The sequence below is a fragment of the Enoplosus armatus genome, chromosome 14 (assembly GCF_043641665.1).
Source record: "Enoplosus armatus isolate fEnoArm2 chromosome 14, fEnoArm2.hap1, whole genome shotgun sequence".
Lineage (NCBI taxonomy): Eukaryota > Metazoa > Chordata > Actinopteri > Centrarchiformes > Enoplosidae > Enoplosus > Enoplosus armatus.
This window is the reverse complement of record NC_092193.1, coordinates 10,421,961-10,444,569: the sequence shown is the minus strand read 5'-3', so window position 1 is coordinate 10,444,569 and position 22,609 is coordinate 10,421,961. Positions and strand designations below refer to the sequence as shown.

At 40.1% G+C, this 22,609-nt stretch overlaps 2 protein-coding genes across 5 annotated transcripts in view; both read left to right on the top strand.

Annotated features, from left to right (window-relative positions):
- The first annotated feature begins 567 nt into the window (after positions 1-567).
- mapre2 (microtubule-associated protein, RP/EB family, member 2) lies at positions 568-13,338 on the top strand. 4 transcript variants are annotated; one of them, XM_070918514.1, is made up of 8 exons: positions 5,705-5,941; positions 8,505-8,632; positions 9,280-9,425; positions 9,537-9,753; positions 10,001-10,143; positions 11,512-11,670; positions 11,937-12,078; positions 12,254-13,338. In XM_070918514.1, the coding sequence occupies exons 1-7, from the start codon at positions 5,820-5,822 to the stop codon at positions 12,033-12,035; spliced, it is 1,014 nt and encodes a 337-aa protein (XP_070774615.1). In that variant the 5' UTR covers positions 5,705-5,819; the 3' UTR covers positions 12,036-12,078; positions 12,254-13,338. The 4 variants fall into 4 exon arrangements, with proteins under 4 accessions (XP_070774617.1, XP_070774615.1, XP_070774614.1 ...); XM_070918516.1 differs by lacking the exon at positions 5,705-5,941 and adding an exon at positions 568-587 and having other exon boundaries at positions 11,937-13,338; XM_070918513.1 differs by having other exon boundaries at positions 11,937-13,338.
- Positions 13,339-14,517: 1,179 nt separating this feature from the next.
- spidr (scaffold protein involved in DNA repair) overlaps positions 14,518-22,609 on the top strand; it is a 28,740-nt gene continuing 20,648 nt past the window's right edge. The window contains exons 1-8 of the mRNA XM_070918564.1: positions 14,518-14,532; positions 14,892-15,053; positions 15,175-15,238; positions 15,792-15,998; positions 16,809-16,951; positions 19,519-19,754; positions 20,523-20,626; positions 22,116-22,329. Coding sequence (XP_070774665.1) covers positions 14,518-14,532; positions 14,892-15,053; positions 15,175-15,238; positions 15,792-15,998; positions 16,809-16,951; positions 19,519-19,754; positions 20,523-20,626; positions 22,116-22,329 — 1,145 coding nt within the window. The remainder of the gene's footprint in view (positions 14,533-14,891; positions 15,054-15,174; positions 15,239-15,791; positions 15,999-16,808; positions 16,952-19,518; positions 19,755-20,522; positions 20,627-22,115; positions 22,330-22,609) is intronic.

Below are 22,609 nucleotides of genomic sequence, written 5' to 3'. Positions count from 1 at the left end.
ACTAATTTACTAATAATCTTAGATGGTGGTGAATTGAGTCAATTTTGCGCTGAATAAATATTTATTAGTTCAGGAAAAGCGTTTCTCTGTAGGAAAAGAGATGTGACACAGAGTGACAAGACGGAGAGATACATGATGTTCTGACTGATCAACGCATCAGAACGCGATTGGTCAGAATAACAACAGATGTCACGAGCGGGCCAATCAGCTCCAACGCCGATGAGACGTTGTCCAATCAGCTGCCCGCTCTCAGCTCCTCGTCTAGTGAGAATGGGCGTTTGAGGGTGGGGTGACTCAGCCGGAAAACAGCAAATTTTTAACACCTTGTAACCTGCGGCTCGGAGTTCACTGGTGAGTCTCTTTTGCTTTGCTGAACAATTCCAGTCTGTTAGTGGATTTGAAACGTGCATTATGGTGTGTAAAAACAAAAACCGGGGCGTATTTACGTGTGTGTCGGTGGCACGTACGGTGATGTTACCCAGGGTCAGGGCATATGTCGGCTGTCACTATTCTGACAAGTGTTGGCAGGAACAAAATTAGCTTACTGTAACTTGGCGGTTAGCTGAACAACGTGTACAACCGTCACTGTAAGTAACGTCTGGCTTGGTAAAACTCTCTCTTTGCTCCGGCATTGTTTGGCTGTGTAGTAGCTTGCTTACCAATCATTGTTTCTCATTTAACTGTCATTTCTAACACGAAGCCGAGTTAGCTTCATTAACGAGGTTTACTGCAGCTAGCTGCTTCGTGACGGATTCGCTTTAAAAAATCTCAGAAATTAGCAAGACTGTCTAGTGTTTTTCCTCCATCAGCAATGACAGTCAAAGCTATTTCTGAGCGTGCGCCGGGGACAGAGAAGAAGAGGGGGTGACCACGGACCTCCTTGGTCTTTTGTCTTGGGTGCTAAATTTCCCCCTTCTAATGGCAAATGAAAACTTTTCTTTCCACACATATTGTATCTAACGGACTGTCTTTAAAGATACCAATGTAAGATGTGAGTCATCAGTGCTCCCTCCTCTCTGGTCCTGGTCCTTCCTGCCCTCATTTTGGTTTGGTTTGAGGTTCCCCTGAAAGTGTCTGTTCACACCCCTGAGTCTGTAAAACCTTTATCTTTGTCAAAAATATTTTGCACCCTGAATACTAACCTTAAAACCGTGCAAACATATGAACCTGTCCAACCTGCAGTTCAGGGTAACGTGACCTCTTTGCTATTTTTTGAATGTTGAGGGCTGGATCTGTAGGGTGGAGCTGCCACCCCTCACCCACCCACTTGATTACCCAGTGCAAGAGAAAGCCTGGAGAGATATGAATGGAGAGAGTAAGCACAGCTCTGCCTTTACTCTAATGGGAATGCGCCCTTGCACAATTGCCCAGTGATTCATTGAAGCCTAACATACAGCATTAACAGAGACTGTAAAACATCATCCTCCAGCTGTGCATTACCAATATGTTACTCCACCTTCATAAAATTGAAAGGAAGCAACATAAAAGCTATACAAAGCAGCTGTTATAGATTAGATTATCTTGCTTGCATGCTATTTGGGACTGTTACCCACCTGATTCTACCATAGCTACTTAAACCCACTTAACACCACTCAATTCCAATGAATACATCATGCTACAAAACAAAACATTCATGTTGTGTGTATGCATTGAGGTCACTGTTTCCTGAAATTACAGCACTGGATTTGACACATAACTTGGCTGATATTTCACTTTTTTCATTCTGCAAGTAGGCCTACTGCATATTTTCTATCTAACAGTCTTGGTACACATTGAGGCCATGTTCAGGCAGATATTATTACTTAATTAAAAAATGCAGCACTCTCGTTCATGTTGGACGTGGGGTTGTCCGGCAGAAAAGTTGACTCTGACTGAACTTTTGCTGCAACACAGTGCAACTTATCTGACTGCATTGGCCAATTAAATATTGCAGTACACCTTCCTGGTATATAACGTTTCACTCTTGTAAAATCATTCCTCATAGTATTATAAGCCATTATGTCATGTTTTTGGCATCTAATATGCCTTCATATTCATGGCCATGTTAACCAAACTGGACTTCAATTGTCTTTCATCATCTCACCGGTACCTGAAACAATAACGCTGTGCTGTTTTCGGTAATGCATTGACAGACAGCCGCCTCAGATCAGTCATTCTTTTCAAAATGTTGTGGAGGAGATGCTCAAACTTTTTGTACCTTTTTGCAATATAACTGCAGATTTTTGGACATAAATGCTAGCCTTTTGTTAAGAGCACCAAGGAGGACAACCCCTCTATAGATGAAGGTGTATGCGAAAACAGGTCCCTGTGTGTCTCTCTTGTTATGGCCTAATATTTATTTATTGTAAGGCTTCACAGTCAACATTAATTTAAACGAGGCCATGCATGCTGCACATCTGTGATGACACGTTAAGGCCCGTCAGACTGGCAAGTGGCAAGTTCATTTCAATGACAGCCTGGCGATAGCTTTGAGACCCAGCGGCACAGTAAGGAGGATGCAGTTGCTGCACACGTGAACAAGCACAGAGTTTCCCGTTTTCCTGCTGCCCCTGAAGTTTGACTATGTCTTACTTTTACTGCTTGCTGCGAGATACAAACGGCCCTCTGTGCTTGTTGTTGTGCAATTGTGATGAGACCAATACGCTGGCGTTGTCACTTTCCAGTCTGAAAGGGCCTTTAATATTACTGTAGTAGAAATGTAGCACTGCATGCTTTTGGTTCTTTGTGGAGATGTGTCTGGTGTCCACAGTTTGGTCATTTAATGAGATTAGCACTTGGTTATGACTTGTACTTGGCTCTACAGGAATTTGTGTAAAGGCTAAAGAGTACATTTGACCCAGTAGAGTCAAATGTATCCTGAATATTTGTCCTTCCAGAATAACCACACAAGAGATGGATATCCTGCATGTATGCCACTGCCTTGATTTATTTCTGATATTTTCAAATGTTTTGAAACCACTTGAAAGAGTAGCTTAATGCACATCTCAGTATAAGGTTGAATTATTGCAGTCTCAGTCAAATGTGGAATCCGTGGCACATACATCCGCTTTGCTGACATGTGACTTTTAAAAGCTCCAGGGTGATTAGTTTAAGATGAATGAAAGAGAGTAATGATATAAATTATGGCCACAATTTCACAGCGAAACGCGGTTGGAATTTGGAATATGTCGTAGTAACGTCTTCAAAGCAAAGCTTTACTTGAAGTCCGGCATCATTTAACTGAAGGCGACTTCATCAAGCCGTGGCTGTACATATGGAGAATCCAAATCCTGTTGAATAACTATAATAGGCTAAGTGTAGTGAAAATTGGATTAACTGGTACAAGACAAAACTCAAAATGGAAGTCAATATTGTTGGGTCAAATCAATCAGACTTTATTTGTTGACCATTTATCTTTATCTTTGTCAGGTTTATCAGACTCTGTCTGCAGGCTCTATGTAAAAGTTCAGAAGTTGGAGGCAAAACGTGACCTCGATTTTGGCCTGATGGTGGCACTAGAGGAACTGTTTCAAGTGAGCACACAGACGGTGACCGAGAGTTGTGTGAATATTTGACATCCCTTATCCAATTTTAAAAGCATTGATGGACAGTTTGAAATATGATTTGCCATTGTGACTGAAAACAAAACATTTTACCTAGTGACCTGGCTGACTAAATCTTGACTCAAGAAACTCAGAGGACAAACTATTAACACACAAAAAGTTTAAGCATTACCCGTCAAAATGTGAGTTGACTTTTGGACTGACGGTAGTGATGGATGGATTGTTGTATTGATCTCAAAATCTGTACCTGCAGTTCTTTGACTGTGTTTAAACAGCCATAGGACTGTTTAAATAAAGCAACAAAGGAATGACATGAATGTGTACATTTTTGGCAATATTAGAAAAACAGCAGGAAAAAAATCAAGGCAGTAAAATAACTTTACAGAATCACAGAAATGCTGTACCTTTGCCCGGAGGCCTTTGCTGTCGGGGTGTCAGGGTCCTGACAGCAAAGGCAGAGCTACATGAGTAGAGTTAGAGGTCGTATGAATGGCTGGGCGTACTTCTTGCATATAATTCCTCATCATACCTATGTTGTATTGACTCTTGGTGCAGTCCAGTGCTGTTACAGAGATGTTTTCCATCATGCCTGTTAGATACCTCGACCTGCTGGTCCACATATTGTAGCTTCTTATCATTGATTACTAACCATGTTCATATCAGGTTGGACTGAAGTTGGCTTTACTGGCTGACTCATACAGATATTTTGATGTTGGGTGTAATGATTCATGGAACATATGGATTCATTGTCAGTCTCACAATTTGACAAAATTTCGTTTCAATACAGCAAAAATAAGTTGAGTAGTTGAGAATTCACCTTTTATTTTTAATGTTGTACAAGACTTGAATGAAACTGTAGTTCAGCAGAATATACAACACAAAACAAAAGAAATACAAAACAACAACATAAAAACAGCAGATGTGGCAACACAAACAGGAGATAGCTCAGCAACCACAGGATTGCATTGTTCAGCTTTTAAACACAACACATGTGTATTGAATTTGAGATCCTTGTATGAACCAATAAAGCATTTTGTTACACCCCTACTGGATATTTGTAAATTCATACACATTTTAGAGCTAAACAATTATTCAATTAATCGATTAATTGGTTTACAGAAGTTAATCGACCATCATTTTGATGATTGATTCATCATTAAGTCATTTATCAAGCAGAAATGCAATATTTACTGGTTCCAGCTTCTCAAATATAAGTATATGCTTGTTTCCTTAATCTTCTATGATAGTAAATTGAATATATTTGGGTCTAAAGAGGTCACCTTGGGCTTTGGGAAAGGGTGATGGGCATTTTTCACTATTTCATGACATTTTATAAACAAACAAACAAAAAAATTGGTAGATTAATCAACATATTTTCATTATCCATGAATCTACCTGTTAATGGTTTGGTCTATAGACTGTCAGCAAACAGTGAAAAATTCCCATCACAAGTTCCCAGAACCCAAGGTGACACAACATGTTCACATTTGAAAAGCTTGAACCAGTGAATTTGTGCTTAAAAATTACTTAACAAAATGAATGGATTATCAGAATTGTTGCTGATTAAGTCATTAATCAATTAATCAACTAATCATTGCATCCCTAAAACATTTAAGTGATAATATAGTTGGAGCAGTTTAATTGATTTTGTGATGACTATTTTAATTTATTGAGGCATATATGGTTAGTAATCAAAATATTTTACTACACTCCCTCATACCATTTGTTGCCATCATTTTCATCATTACCGCTTTTATCTGTTAGGATCTTCCTGCTTTTTCTTTTGTCTTTTTACCCACATCTGTTGGGTGTTGTAGTGCCAAGAAACTAATAATCATCCAAAGATTTGAAGGTGAAACTGGGTGGGCTGCGTTTTCCTTTTTAATCAAATCCATACCTTCCAGTTGATTGGGTATTGTCTCTGGCCATTTGATGAGTGGCCTCGCGGTCACAAAGTTGATCTGCATCTCAAAAGCGAAGAAGAAGCATTAAGCATTGATCGATCTGAAAGGTGATGATGCTTTTTTAGCACGCGAGTGATCAATGTAATTTGGTGTACTGAAATAGCTCACCATAAGGAACAGGCAGCCAACCCCATCAGTCACGTGGTACAGGGTGCATCGACGTCATTAGGGCAGAGATTTGTGAAGAATAAGCAGACAGAAGGAAAGATCCCCGGAGGTGCGGCACTTTCTTAGCATTTGCATCGTTCGTGTTGTTTTTTTTTCCCCGGCCAGAGAGAGAACAGAGTATCTGTTCAACATTTTAGAGACCCAAATGCCCGGTCCCACCCAAGCCCTTTCCCCAAATGGAGAGAATAACAACGACATCGTCCCGGACAACGGATCCAACATCATTCCTTACAGGAAAAATACAGTGCGGGGAGAGCGCGCCTACAGGTAAATCAGTGTAACGTCGCATTTGGTTTGATGTAAGAAAGAAATCATAAAAAAAGACACTGCTGCAGACTGAAACCTGCATTCTGGCCTGGTCCTCCTCCTCGTCGTGTGTTGCTTTTGCTTTGCACCCATCCGCTATCCCCCCCCCCCCTGTTGTCTCTCAGTCTCCTGTCATGTTAGCTTCTCTGTATGTGTCCGAGACTATGGCGTATATCGCTCTCAAGTTAGCTTAAAAACCCTTCCTCTGCTGGTGTGTTAGCCCCCCGAAATTATCGCTGACACCAGTAATAATGTTGTCAATCGTTTTGGTCCGCAGTGTCACGAGCATATTTTGGAGGAGTGTGTCGAAAAGGTCCAGCTTGTCAAATGACAGGAATACACAGACAGCCGCCCCTGCTGCTGTTAAAATATTCCCATCGTGACATGACACTTCGCAGCAACCTAATAATCTCTTATAAAGCGTTCAGTGTGTTTGGGGTGATGTTTTCATGCGTGAAACCCCTCACGACCTGCTGCACAAGCCCGATTGTCCCTGTTTGAATCCGGGCATCAGCCCAGCCCCGGTGTCGGCTGGCTATCCCTGCCCGGCTAACAACATGCTAACAAAGCATGCTAGTAGCGCATACATCCGCTTTGTTGACATGAGATCGGCTGGCCCAGTTTCCGACCTTCCTTCCCAGAGAATTGGTCAAGCGAGGCTCTGCTCTTGCGGTGCTGTGATAGCCAAACTTTAGTGCTGAAGGGTTATTATTACCCTGCATACCCCGGTGTTGGCTAGTGGATAGTGGTGATGATGATGATGATGATGATTTAACATGATTTAATAGCATATCAGTCGCCATAAGCCAATAAGAGGGATGTTTTAGTGCAGCTGTACTGCTGTTCTCTATCAATGAATTAATCCGAAATGTTTTTTCTGCAGCCTTAATTTCTGTAGAGGAATTGATTACGGCTGCACACTATATACTACTACTCTATAATATAATATACATCCCCCTATAGTGTAAATTGTCAAATCAGTCAGATTGGGCTTTAAAGGACTGACCTCCACAAACGTACCCTATGTTGACAGGCAAACTGTAAACAAGATGTTTTGTTCGTGGAACTGATAAATAGTTTGATATTCTCAGCACAATCAAATTAAACTGCTAATATTTGTTAAAGATGGGTCGAGATATACCTGGGTGAGCTTTGACATACTTGGCCTGGCTGTTCATGTATATTCAGAGTGTGAGAAACACATGAGGCCTCTTTCAATGTTTCTGTTAAAATGAAATTGTAAGCATGCATTCATTGTGTTGTGGCTGCGGTGTGTAACCAGTTAATCTGTAGCTTAAGGATCAAAGTTTGAGTTCTCTGATGCATTTTTTGGCACATAGTATGGTACGGTGTATAGACCTGAATATCCTCAATGCATGTGGGGCAGCTGCCCTGGGGCCACAGAAGCCACAGTTTTGCAAGCAGGTAATATTGCACCATCTTTGTAATCCAACATTGCTACAGCAACACAACAAGCTATGTAAATTTGTTTAAAGCTGCAACAACTGACACATTCATCCGCAACATTTGATTAATAATTTTGATTATTAATATTATTTTTTAAGAAAGAATTCTCCTGTTCCAGCTTTTAAAATGTGAATATTTTCTGTATTAAGTCAATGTATCTTTGGGTTTTGGACCGTTGGCCAGACAAAATAAGACCTTTAAAGACATAACCATGGGCTCTGGGAAATCATAATAGACATTTTTGACAATTTTCTGGGATTTTATATATCAATAATATATATTGAGAAAGTAATCTGCAGATTAATCTATAACATAAAATATTGCAGCACTACAGATTTTAAACTCATTAAGTAATTGGCTAGATAATATTGTATACAGAGATAATTTTGGCCACTATGATATGTTCACATTGCTACACACCTAATTCAATCTACAGGTCCATCCGTGTCGTTTTAAAATGAAATTGTGTTATTATTGGAGCCTTGACTACTTTGTGTTATTGTTTGCCTACCTTTCTACGACAGGGTGTGCACTGTACTCAGTGGGCACACTTGAAGAAGACGGGGTACATTCACAGTGTAGAGAGTGGACACTAGTACTGGTGACATGCAGCAGTGAGGGTGTTTTTAGGGGCCCTTCTTACATTTTTGTGCTTCTTTGTAAGTCATATGGATAAATGCTAAATATCATATTATGATGTAAATCTTGCTGTGGGGCTTTTAGAGAAATCTGATGTGTGATTACTGAATGCAATATGGCTTGATTTGTTGGATGTTTTGAATAAACATCAGTACAGTACGATCGGTCTATTCGAATTGTTCCAATCATTAGTAATTGGTCTTTTGAGAGGATTTTCAACTCGTCTATGTCTGGTATTGTGGTTTATGTGCTAAGTTTAAGATACAATAAATTTGTTCACCATCTTTTGAAATCAATTTATTTGAAAAGTATGTACCTTTTTTGGGGGTAACGAAACTGTCCTGAGGCATGAAGAAACAGCACCTTTATTCTAGATGCATTGCTTTTGTTTTTAAGTGTTGTTGTTTCTCTGTTGCAGTTGGGGGATGGCGGTCAACGTATATTCTACCTCAATAACCCAGGAGACTATGAGCAGGCATGACATCACTGCCTGGGTTAACGATATTCTCTGCCTAAACTATACGAAAGTGGAGCAGCTCTCCTCAGGTGAGAACAAAAATAAAAACCTTCTCTCTATTCATCTCTTCCTCTTCCCTCTGCTGGTACTGCATGTGTCAATGAAGTTGTGTGAGATGGGAGGCGTGTTTTAGAGATTTAGAGATTACTTTTCCTGTAAAGCACAGGGTTCAAATCATTTTGGCAGTTAAAGCAACCTGTAGAAACATGCTCACCTCTCCCTGGCAGAGAGTTGTCTATAAATAAACTTGTAGCCTGCCGTGTTCTCAGGCTGTGACCAAGTAATCCAATTTCAACCACTCTCTGCCTACAGACAGACAACCCCCCCCCCCCACCTTTTTCTTAAAATGTAGGCTACTTGTTTGATGTAGATTACTTCTTATGCGCTCTCTAGTTGGGTTTATGTGGGTTTTATCTGCTAGCTGACCCACTGCCAGGTTTAGCTGCTGCCCTCTTTTTTTCAAATGGATAAAGGTTTAACGAGGCTTCAGTTAATATTAGCCATGTTACCAAGAATGTGAATTAATAGTTTTCTTTTTAAGGAAACGGGGTCAATGATCTGGACATAGAAAAGGGCCCCCGTCATGATAAATCCTGACCTATATCCGGACTCCGGTTTTTTGTATCTTCTGATTTTCGAGCTTATGTACTCAACTAACATTTTATTACGTATTTAGGAGCTGCCTATTGCCAATTCATGGATCTGCTCTTCCCTGGTTGCATCAGTCTTAAGAAGGTCAAGTTTCAAGCTAAGTTGGAGCACGAGTACATTCACAATTTCAAACTGTTGCAGGCATCCTTCAAAAGGATGAATGTGGACAAGGTGAGTTTGCTTAACCTTACTTTAATCATGTTCATGCAATTTAATTTTTGCTCCACACTGTGTGAGGAAAACGGCATGAATTATATTATTTTTTCCTCCTCTTTGATTCAGATTATTCCAGTGGAGAAACTGGTTAAAGGCAGATTTCAGGACAATCTTGACTTCATCCAGTGGTTTAAGAAGTTCTTTGATGCCAATTATGATGGTAAAGATTATGACCCAGTTGCAGCCAGACAGGGTCAGGACGCCATTCCCCCACCTGACCCTGGTGAGCAGATCTTCAACCTGCCAAAGAAGTCCCACCATGCAGCCAGCTCCCCTACTGCAGGTAAGCCTCATCTGCTGCAGAAAGGACAGTTGCAAACATTTATTGTACTATCCAAGTATATGTGAAATGTTTGCAGACACTGTGGCATGTTTTCATATTTGTGCACCTTATGAGACCTTATGAGTGATTGTCTTCTTGTAACTTCCAAGCTCAGAACTCATAGAACTTGTGTAATTTCCTGTGAAAGAAGTCATTATTACGTTGTCAGTCATCCATCCCTGAGTACCAAACCTTTTGTCTTCCGTAGGAGCATCAAGGTCGAGCTCTACAACCCCCAAGTCCTCAACACCAACATCCAGACCCTCGTCAGCCAAAAAGATCCCCGTACCATCAACTCCTGCCAAAGGAGAGAAAGAACTGGAAGCACAGGTTACACATCTTACTGAGGAGGTATGTTTTATGAAAAGCGGTTGGACGGTTGGATGTTAAATTTTACTATCATTCTCTCATTCACTTGTAAACCCCTTCTCTGTAACGAGTAGCTAAACTTGTGGTACAATTTTGCTTTGCTGACGGGATAGATGATGTTGTATGTCTTGATCTAATTCAGTATACTTTATATCCACAGTAGAAGCTTTATTGAATTTTTCCATAGTTGGTGTTTGTGCAACAGCTTGGCATCTTCAAAGCATTACACCAGATCATCAGCAACACAGCTGACAGCTGACTGACTAACTGTTTAACTGTTTTGTTGTCTTCTGTAACTGATGTTCGACTAGTTGTGAAATTTAAACAGTGGAAGAAATGGAATGTAAATATATCATATGCCTGTCAGAAAATGGTGCACTGGCACTATTTTTATTGTAGATCAAAGTCACGTTTGTGTCCTAAAGTGGCCAAGTCATGGGTCCAGTCCTCAATCCAATTCAGGATTTGTGGCAAGACTTGAAACTCAGTCACCCATGGCTTCTTTGTAAATTGACAGAGCTTGAGCAGTTTTGCAAAAAAGAATGGTGGAAAAGAAAGGTGGAAAATCAAGGCTGATAAAGACCTATCCACATAGACATTAGCTGTAATTTCTGTCAAAGGTACTTCTAAATATTTACTTTACTGGGGGAAATGAATACATTTTATTTATTGTGTATTTTATATTTGCAATACATGTGGGTTGGCTTTTACTATGACTTTTTTATATTAGTTTTTCTGCTGATCAGTGTCAAAATCCTATTTACATCCACTGTGATTCAATATAGTAAAAAATATATAAATAAGTAAGAATCAAAGTGCAGGCATATTTATGTACATGGCTGAGTAGAGCTGCACATACATAGTTCAGTAAAATAGAAGCCATGTGTATATCACATAGTTGTTCCATTGAGCGATCCATCATGTTTCTGCAAATGTAGCCATGTAGTCATTCTGGATGCATTCATTTGTTGGGGTGCACATCAGATCCAAGCCAAGGAGATGAAAGTGAGCTGGAACTTGACCAGTTAGCAGCAAAAAACCCACACTATTGAATTTATAATGGATAATCAAATGAAGAGAAGTCTTAATCTTTAGTGAAGCTGTAACCAGCAAATGTATGGTAGTTTTTCTTGACAAATGACTAAACAGATCAATAGATTATCTAAACAATGATTAGATAAAGATTGAGTTATAAATCCATAGAATAATCAATTAAGCAGCTTACTGTGGACTACTCTACTTACATGTGATTTGTGCACTTGTATCAGTTGTCTGTAACCAAAGTCCATGTTGTTTTGTGTGTTTTGATATTGCTAAAAACAAATTATCTTATGAATTCAATTTTTGTAGGTGAACACATTAAAGTCGGCACTGGAAGGAGTGGAGAAGGAGAGGGACTACTACTTCAGCAAGCTGCGAGAGGTGGAGCTGCTGTGCCAGGAACAGGGTGAAGAAAATGCCCCGTTTGTCGATCGGCTAATGGAGGTCCTTTACGCTTCAGACGAACAGGTCAGTCTGTGACCTGAGATTGATCTGAACAGGACTCAGGACAGTTGGATGCTGTTTTCTTGACTCAGATAAGCAGCTTAAGATTGTGCAGCGGTGTACTCCAGTAAAAGTGTCATTTTTGTGGTAAAATCATGTGGAAGTTATTGTGTGGTTAAAAGAGATGAGAACTCAGTCTTTGTGCGTAGTCACATGTGTTTGCCTTGGAGCATACTGCAGTGGCACTCGTATTGAGGTGTATTAACCCCCCCCCCCTTTTCTTTTTTTAGGAAGGAGCGGAGCTTGCTGAGGGTGACGGACAGGAAGTGGACCAGCAAGCCCACGAGGAGGCACCAGATGATCAGCAGGAGGAACAGGATGAATACTGACTGCCATCATCCCTCACCGCAGTTACACCCTTCTTTTTAATATGTGAGAACTGTTAAAGGATTTTAATTTTTCCTCATAGTCTATTTTTTGTTTTCCTCCAAGACTGAGCACATGAAGCAACCTCCTGAATACAAGCACCATCACAGTTTTTATTTTTTTGTATCCCTCTGCTCACTGTTCGATGTTTTTTGTGACTTTTGGTGAACTGCTGTGGCAGGTTTTGTGGAGATGGCCTCCACCAGCAGACAAGCTCAGACCATCACAGAAGTTTCCGAGGACTGTGCGGGTGGAAAGTCAATTCAAAACCTACAGTAGATGTGATGAAATGCTGAAGTTTAGACAGGTAACTGTTATCTGTCTGTGCAAGTGTTAACTTCCCAGCTTCTGTCCTTTTTTTTCATTTTATTTTGTTTTTATTTTGCATATCAACAATATTAATCACAAGAATGCAATAAGCAAAGCCCTGAAAGGGCTCGTAGTAGCTCTTATTTAACCTCCTTCCATATGTTGCACTGACATTTGACTCTGTATTGGACAATCTGTCCATAGACCCTCACCATATTTATTATTATTATTATTATTATTATTAAGCCTTAGAAATAGTGCAAGATTTTGCATTGCATCCTCATGAAGGAGAACAATACAGTCGATGAATTGTGAATAAAATGTAGTATAATGCCATCATATGACTGTTTGACAGCTATCCTCACAAATTAGACTTCAGATAATCAGTGTGCTCAACAATGTGTTATTCACACCATACAGGTGGTTTGGTGGTATAGTTTACTTGGTATGCCATGAACATAGGGAAGGAAGAAACATTATTGTGGACTAGTCTTATTATGATGCAGCATTTTAAGTTTTAAACCTCAGCTGGAACTTGTGGTCTGTTCAGATTTCAGAGTTTTCTTTTTTTTTTTTTAAACCCACAGGTCTTAGGGAGATGAGTCTGTTCACTGAGTAATTTGCCATGCTATATTCCAGTAAGTACATTGTATACCCTTTCTTAATATTGCATTTACTAATATTGAACTGGGCAGTGCACCATAATGCTTTAGTCATATACTATTGTGTAAATGAAAAGGAATGTAAACATGTACTGTCAATAATTAATGAATGGTAAATGTTTTTTTTCATGTCCCACTCATTATGCATTCCCCAAAAAACGTGTTGCATGTTTGCATTTTATTTGTGAATAACTTGACCTGCTTTTTACATATTTAATAAAAAACAAGTATGTTAAGTGAGCTTTTTGTATGTTTAACCTGCTATTTGAAAGATGTTGAGATTCGGATGGATTTGCTGTAATAAAATTACGTTTTGAGTCCATGGGAGTGTTGTCATGTCACTCCGACAGCAGCAAATAGACATGGTTATAGTAATAAGAACTTAAATTAAATTCTTATATCTGCTGTAAAGTATTTCATTACATGATAATTTAACATACAAGCAGGCAGTGTCGGAAGAGGTACTCATATTTTTTACTTGGGTAACGATACTAATACCACAGTGTGAAAATACTGTTTTAATCAAGTAAAAGTACACAAGTATTATCAACAAAATGTACGTCAAGTATTAGAAGTACTTATAATGCAGAGTGTTATATGTATTATTTTATTGGATACATGAACATGTAAGCAGCATTTTAATAGACCTGATGGAGATGGAGCTAATACTAACTACTTACTAATACTGTTAGGTTGTTAAATCATATATTTTATATGTAAAAATGTTGCTTACTTCTACTCTACTACATTTCAGAGAGAAATATTCACTCCACTATATTTATTTTACAGCTGTATTTCTTTTTTTCATCCAATTCATTGGTTATAGGTCAACTACTACATACTCAATTATTATTTAAAGTAGTTAAAATCAGCTCCAATTTATAACCAATAATTATAATGTACATAATGACATAACTCTCTGCAAGGAGCATTGTACAATGAGTACTCTCACTTTTGATATTTCGCTGGTAATGCCTCTGTACGTTCACTTGAGTAAAATTTTGACTGAAGGACTTACTTGTAACGTAGTAACGTCAGTACTTATTTCTAGTACTTCTTCCACCACAGCTGAAATGTAATGATGTAGAAGTATGAAGAAGCAGAAAATGGAAAAACTCAAGTAAAGTAAAATAAAGGTACCTAAAAATCCTACCTGATTAACCAGTCCTTGATTAAATTGTACTTAGTTGCTATCCACCATTGCACGTAACCCATCATTTTGAATAAGAAGCTAACGCGCTGCCTCCGGTCCACGCTGTTGAATAATGAAACACACCCCTCTTCAGATTGAGCAACAGCGACGTGTATGTGCTTCTGGTTTGTTAGCTTAGTTTGTTAAAACAGTGAGGTTGCAACCACCGGCAAACTGCAACTGCACAACGATGGGTCAACTAATAGAAAATAGTTGGTTAGATAACGTTTCGTGAACACACACATAAACTAACACCGACCAAAATTACTTCATTTTGTCGTCATGTCTTCCAGAAAGGTAAGAAAGCTGCTACCTAGATAGCTTGCTAACTTGCTAGCCACTTTACGCTAACTTTAAGCTACAGGCTAGTTAGCTTTAGCTACCCAAGTTATCCGCCTCTACCCGCCCACAGCGCAGTGGAGTTTACATGTCAGTCGTGTATTACCTGATTTCCTTTGTCATCACAACAGATACAGTGCTGTTTGTAGTTTAAGCTCGGTAGCTGTTACAGTGAACCCCGGTAAAAAGTAATCTTGAAGCAGGACAGCCATCACAATGAGAATCAGGGCTAAATAAGAGCTATCAAAGCAGTTGATTCATTCAGTAATGTAAAACGTGTTTGACGTGACCCCACTTTTTTTGTTCAATTTTTGTAGCGTAGAAGAAACTACAAGGATATAAAGTGTGTTTTCTTTCCGGATGATGTCCAAAATGGTTTCCAAAAAGTGGGGAGAGAGCCATCATCACTTTCATCCGTGTCTTCCGCCAAAAGCTGGGAGAAGTGTGGAGACAGTTTTCTGGACTCTCCAGTGATGAAGGTTGCTAGTTTTATGAGGTGCATCATGACATGATGGATACTCACATTATCCCCAACTCTTCTGCATTATTCCCCTGTTGTTCTAACGTTGTTGATGGTGTTGATACTTGTTTTTGTTGCAGAGCCTCAAGTCATCAGGAAGGAAACTGTCTGACATAAGAAAATTGGCACAGACTCCTGCTTTAGGTAACTTGTTATTTAATCTAATTAAAGTGACAAATACATTAAGGGCTGTGCAATATTTTATCATCACTATAAACATACTGTGGGTTTTCTTAGTTTACTATGATCCACAATTTTGTTATTTAAATTGACCAAGCATTATAATTATGATATCTGTACTCTTAGTAAAATCACATTATATGTAATATATGTTTACCTGAACAGTTGAGTGTCAAACCTCCATATTTCTTTTTTGAGTCGACCAAAATGTCATACCACAGATAATCAAAAATAGCAAAGTGAAAGCTGGCATTGAATGTTTTATCAAATTCGTAATCATGTTTAACATTTTTTGAGCAGCAAGTTCCTGATTTAATCCAATAGTTTTTTTTACTATTTTATGAAGGAGAAGTTCTTGTACAGCTGCTTGTGGTTAGACATTTTATATTTGAGAAGTCGTCCTTGTTTTGTTGAAAGAAAACAAAGAGCTTGTATGTAAGTTAATTTTGACAGGCACCCCATCTTGTCTTGATCATGGTACGATATTATCCTCTTATGTTCTCTTGTGTTTGCCCAGTGCAGACCAGTCCTGGTCACTGTAATGAGGACTCGGTGCACATTGCGTGGAGCTCCAGTGACAGTGATCAGTCTGATGATGAGGGCCAGGAGCAGCATCTGTCCAGAGTTGTGGCTCAGCAGCAACAACATCCTCAGAGACCGGAGAGACCCACAGCTCCTGTTCAGTCTTACTCCAGAGCGCTGCGCATGCTCAGCACTGATAAAGGTAAATTAAGTCTGCTGTGATTTGCAGAGTCAGGGCTTGGACATATTAGGTTGTTCTTAATGTGCGGTTCAGCTTTTCAAGAGCTGACCTTTGTTTTAAATCTCATGCTACACATGGTCTATAAGACTTATACCCATTTGAGTGTGAAAAGTGATTCCTGACCTGGGGAGCTCTTAAAGGAATAGTTCAACATTTTGGGAAATACTCTTATTTGCTTTCTTGCAGAGAGTTAGAAGAGACAATTGATGCCACTCTTACGTCTGTACATTAAATATGAATAGATATAGAATAGATGACTATTTCTTGGCTGGGTGCAGTAGCTTCAGGTAGTCTTGTCACTGTGAGTTTGTCAGGCAACCAGCTGAGACCTGACCAAGAAATAGTCCCTCACATAATTCCCTTCAAACCACAACTTGTCGTTTTTACACTTTGTCTTTTGTTCACATTAAACAAACAAGATATAATATGTTAATTAGTAGTGAGTTTAGATATGTTAGTTTTGTGACAGAACCAGGCTAGCTGTTTCCCCGTTTCCAGTCTTTGTGCTAAGCTAAGCTAACTGGCTGCAGGCTGTGGCTTCATATGTACTGCAGACATGAGAGCGGCATTGATCTTCTCTTCGAACTTGTGGCAAAAAAATTAATAAGCATGTATTTCCCAAAATGTATTTTTACACTAGCTTTTTCCAGAGTTTTCTCAGTTGTCATGGTCAAGTAAGGAACTTCGTTGCTTGATCACAGCTGAGCAATCTCAATCACTGGTTGGCTGTGAGATGTTTGTTTTCATTCATGATTTCTTTTCTTTCTTTAGATAACCTTCCTGTCATTGACACAGATAGTGATCTGGATGAATCTGAGGAAGATGTTGAAAAAGACAGTGGGCAACAAATCTCTGACTGTGAGTCCGAGTCCTTTGATGAAAAAACAGAGGATTTACCTCTTAAACCTACAAAGGTGAGTGAACTATACTTATTCTGATGCTTTCTGTTGATTCCAGAAAATCATTATTACAACCGGCAGGAGATCAAAATTATGAAATGCATTAGTGCAAAATACAGGCACCTTACGACACAATGTACAATGATGCTGAGTGGTCTGTACACGGTATGGCCATTTTCTCTAAGGGTGTCATGTGTTTTAATGAACACTAGATGGCGCCACACAACCACTTAAACTCTACATAGCTAATTGAGTCCAGACTATGTTTCTAATTAGAAGTGTTGAGTTGACTGTCAGCGTATGAGTTTTTCTAGAAGTAGTGCTGTAAGCGTCAGTACTTTTCCTAGAGTCCAGTGAGACACCAGATGCTCATATTAGTGTTGTTTAGATTTAATTTGTTATGATTGTATTCCATTGTACCACCAGGTGGAGTATTGCAGGCATGTCCTCATGTCCTGAAAGGGCCTTACAGGCTCAAACCAGCCTGCACTGTGCACTTCAGATTCAGGTTATGTTCCAAACTGTCAAAGTTCACAAGCTGAGGCTGCAATTAAGTATTGACTGAGTGTGGAGGGAAATACTGCCACTTATTCACTGATATTAAGCAGATATTTAAAACAGGTGGTAAAGTGTGAAGATAAAACTTTTCTACTTTAAGGAAAGTTGCGTTTGATCCTCTGAAATTATTTTCAGTAGTGTCATTTATGGAAATCAAAACACTGTAGAGCTGCAACACAGTTTATTAATTGATCCACAGAAAATGAGTGGGCTATTATTGACTATTAGTAATTGTTCAAGCAAAAATACCAAACATTTGAGGGTTTTGACTGTTTTTAAGAAAAAAACAAGCCATTCAATGAAACTTTAGAGACCGAGGTATTAATCGAGAAAATAATCAGCAGATGAAAACTGTTTTTAACTGATCACTATCTTCTTGCTATTTCATTATCATTGGAGTTAATCTTTCGTGGGCTCTCCTGTATGCTGTGGAGACTTGGATTAACTGCTCCTTCTCAGAAGTCATTCAGGAGCAGTATTTGTTAAAGGCAGGGTTGGCGTGGAGAGAATCTACAAGGAGTGGTGAAGGTGTTGTGCTCAGGTTCAAGACCCCACACACACAGCGTTTAGTCGTGGCAGCACACATTACAGCATGTAATGGATCGGCTAGATATGGCCAAACGTCTGAGGTGATGCGGATGTCTAGATAGCGGTTTATGAAAAATGTCCTTGAAGAGGATGGCGCTGGTGGAAGCCAGTAATCATCTGAGTCAGCACAGCACTGTACAACACTGTGCCCGCTAATTAAACTCTGTTCATACTGTAAAACACAAGATGAATTTAAGCAACCAGGGCCTTGTGACGAAGCTCTGAGTTTGCAGGCTCTATGTGGAGAGGAAGCCCATAGACAGATTAACATCTCTCCCGCAGACCCAGCTACTTCCTCTTGTCACAGTTTAATTTGCTGCTATCAGCTTTCTGGGGTCAAATAGGATTTAAGATCAGAGGCCCACTAGAAATGTATGCATGTGGTATTTTTAACAGTTTGATTGCTCATTATTCAAGTGCATATTCAGTAATGGGAATAGCATTTGGGTATCTAGCATTTATTATAACGTAGTTATTAACACTAGTTTGAGTTTTTCACTGCCTGGAAAGCTTGCTTACACACTGCTAAGTCCATCCGGATCTAACAGGATACAGAGAAGGGGAAGATCCAAGTCCCAGTTTACAGATAAATGTAAGGCTGACTCACTTGATGTATGTCTGCCAGATTTTTTGTGTTATTGTACTTGCGCTGAAAGTGGACAGGCGGAGCTATGAGGGCGACTTCACATCTCAAGGCTGAACAGGATGGCCACTTCCCACATGAAGCATGTTGCTCGCTCCCGAGTCTGCTAACATCGGCCGCTCAAAGGGTCAACAACCTCCACCACATCAGGGCTACGCTAGATCAGGGCCGTGTCAACAGAGCAGGACTATAAACATCTTTTTACTACTGTTTGTTCAGGACGACATGCGAGTGGATGAGGCTGCGCAGAGCTGTGTACTTACAATGCTTTCAGTGCCGGGTGAAAACATTTTTGAGCCCGGGCCAGGAACATAGTGTTCCTTATTCTCTGTAGCTGGTTAGAGTGTGACGTCTGCTGGCACGCCGCCTAGCAGGGTCAAGTTGATTCAAATAAGAGAGCACGTTGGCTGACAGAGCCTGGTATGCTGGTCTTGTCTGCACATGACAGGAACTCAGGTTTCTTGTGGATTTTTCCATGAGAACTGACTCCCTCAGGTGTTCTAAGCAGTGATACAGCAAAAAAGATTGTTTTGTTACCATATCTTGCGAATCAGTGTACCATATCCACCCACAGTATTATTGAGTTTGTTGATTTTATTTAATCATTAATGACTCATTCATTAGTTTACTGAAGGCTGGGGCCATTTTTAATATTTAATATCCCCCTGATATAAAGTGGTATTTTATCTGTGATTTAACACTTAAAAGTGTTGAAATTCATTCAAACATGATAATTTTTAAGAAATTGGGTCAAATAATTTTCATTAATCAATCATTATTACTTTATCCCTAGATGACAGAGCTAGAGATCTCGGGCTACATGTCTGACGGCGAGAATATTGGCGATACAATGACCTCAAGCAGACTGGACTCCGAGAGCTTTCCTCTCCAAACTGGTGAGGGCAGCAAAAGGTCGGTCAGTGACTGGGTCAGATCTGCTCAGGCGATGCTGCAGACGCCTCAGAAACATTTCGACAGGGAGTCCAAGACTCCCGAAGACTCCGCCAAAAAGAGAAGGAAATTTCAAAGGTTTGACTGTTATTATTATTCTTAAAAGTCAAATTAGGTAAGCTCCAATTCAGCTTTTTCCTCTCATGATACCGATTCTGATATCTGAACTCTGGGTGTCTGCTGATACCAATTCCCAATTCAATACTAGTCTTCCCTTTTCCCCTAATTTAAAATCTGTGTACTACAGTGTGTGGAACTCAGTGGGATCGTTTTAATGTAAGGTAACATGAGTCCAGGGATGGCTGTGAAGCTAAAATCGATCGAAGTCAGCACCCCGTTATGACTGAATTACTGAATCTTATAATGACATTATTGAAGAAACTATATTTAATGTGGGTCATGTGTAGCCGATCGCAGATCTGCTTAAAAAGGTCAGTATTGGCCCAATGCTGATCTGGTAGATCTGATCAGTTCGCCCCTACCTCACATTATTACATATATCAAGTGTTACAGAGTATTGCCTCATAAGAAGAGCAAACAAAGTACAAAGACACATTTCTTGCTGCCAGGTGACAGTCAAACTTTGGCAGCGATGTTTCCACAGCAGAACTGATGATAAAAGGGACACCTGGTGTCATGATGTGGGTGCTAAATGTCATTGCCATCTCCAAGCCCCCCAAATCTGACAGATGGCTATCTGTAGTATTCGACATCTTGGTTGGTTTTTTTTTAGGCATCAGAAAATCTTTTTCTTTGAAATAAAGAATTTTGCACGTGCTTTTGTTCAAGCCGTGTGAGTTTATCGAGTAACGTCATCTATTGTACCTCTGTCTGTCTGTTTCACAGTGGAGGTCTCGCTGAGAGGCTGAGTCGACTCCAGAGCAGACAGAGGTCAGCTATTAGCTTCTGGAGGCACCAGTCCATCTCTGACACCTCAACAACAACAACAGGTGATCCTCACAAACTGCTAATGTTGCCCACACTTTCACCTCTGAATCACCATTCACGTTTAACGGTAAACTTTGATTTGTGAGTGGGTTGAAGCCAGTCTGTACGCAGGCGTGATTCTCTCTTGTATGTGATTGTACGGAGAGGCCGCGCTGAGGAAGTGCTGGCTGTAGGTTGATCACTGTGGCTCTGAACTGTGAACTCAATATGTAGGTGACAGGAAACTGCTTGCCTAGGTCTTTTTTCCTTTTCCGTGGTGTACCAAACCACTTGCGTTCTCTTGTTGTAAAGTATATCCTTTTATGATAGGACACAAGCAGTGGCTTAAAGTTGACGGTTGATTGTGGAAAAAGAAAACAACCACCCGATCCAACTTAGAGTTTGTGGTCAGTCGATGGTTTGATTAGTGTGATGTGTAAAGAGTTAAACGGAGGTTTAAAACGTGGAGGTTCATATTAACTCTTAAAGTCTAATCAATATTTGGTGTTTTTGCATTGAAGGCTCCTGCTTCTGTTTATGTAGAGCTTTCAAACCATCAGATGGTTCCCATCAGCATTTTTTAAAACATGTAATTTACTACATAATGAGACTTTTTCAGGAGAAGTTCATTCTTTTATTTTTTTGCCCCACTGACTGGCGAATTCTTAACACTGTTCTCTAACCCGACTAGATCATGCTGTTATAGGACACCTGTTTATTTTGGCTGTAGTAATTTTGGTGTGTGATGTAAGTGCGCTTGCACGTGTAGGAGGCCTTGTTTCCTGACATAATGCTCTGCCTACGACTTATCATTATAGGTCAAGAGGAGGACTCGACTGCTATCTCAGTCTTGGCCTGCTGCTCGTGGTTATTCTGACAATTTTGTAATCTGGGACCGAAATGCACAGAGCACAAATGAAGCACTAAACATTCATGTTTGGACAAATGCATGTTAAAACTTAATAGCTCTCTAGCGATCCCTTTGATATGATTTACTCTTGTCATATTAAAATTTCCCCTCTGGCCACGTTCAGGGATCGGTTACTTACACCGACACTGAACTGCATTGACTGTGTTCTCTCATGCTGCAATTTTCACAATTAATTGCAATCAACTTTACACACAAGAATGTGCATGCAGCCAAGTTGCCCTCTTATCTCAGTTTGATTTAAAGTTTTGAGGCATTGTCTTGATTTGCTCTTCTTAATTATCTCTGTCGACTTTATTGTTCAGGCCAAAAGCACAGTCAGCGTCGTGGTAAAATTCCAAACATTTGCACACTCACCCAGTGGGATTCACTGAGTTTCATATCCAACTCAGTCTGAGTCAGTAACAGCTTTACAGTTATGCAGTGCGAACTGTCCTGATGCTAAAAGTGAATTTCTCTTGATTAACGAATAATGAGTCCCACAGAGAGCAAGAGTCCGTGAGAGCATGTGTATGCTCTGCACACAGACACACACTGAAACACACACTCAACATCTGTGTTGTTGTTGTTGCTCTGCACTCCAGTGGACAGGCCTGGCGTACTGGTGCTGGAGGTGCTGGAGGTTCAGGAGGAGTGCAGCTTGCAACTGGCGCACTGCAAGCACCACCGACCCCCCGGAGAGGGCCACCAACACAGTAACCCTGAGGAGAGAGCTCGTATGCTGGTGTTATTCAACAGAGAGACCGCTGCCCAGCTGATTCCTGCACCCAGAGACATCATCCACATATACCCACCATGGTGAGAGGATGCAGGACACGTCACCCTTTAAAGCCCCCCTCCACTCAAAAATACGTTTTGCTTATTGTTTGACCCTCACTGTGCAGAAAAGTGTTTGCGCAGAGTTTTACACTAGAAGGCTGTTTTCTCATTCATCTGCTGAAGGGTAGGGTTAAGAAAGTTTCTCTGTGCTCACCTTCAATCTGAGTTTAACATGTGAACATTTGAGCAGGATTTTGTGACATCACAACCAGTTTGGAAACCAGTCATGGTCCAGTATGCAGCATACACAAGTGTGATG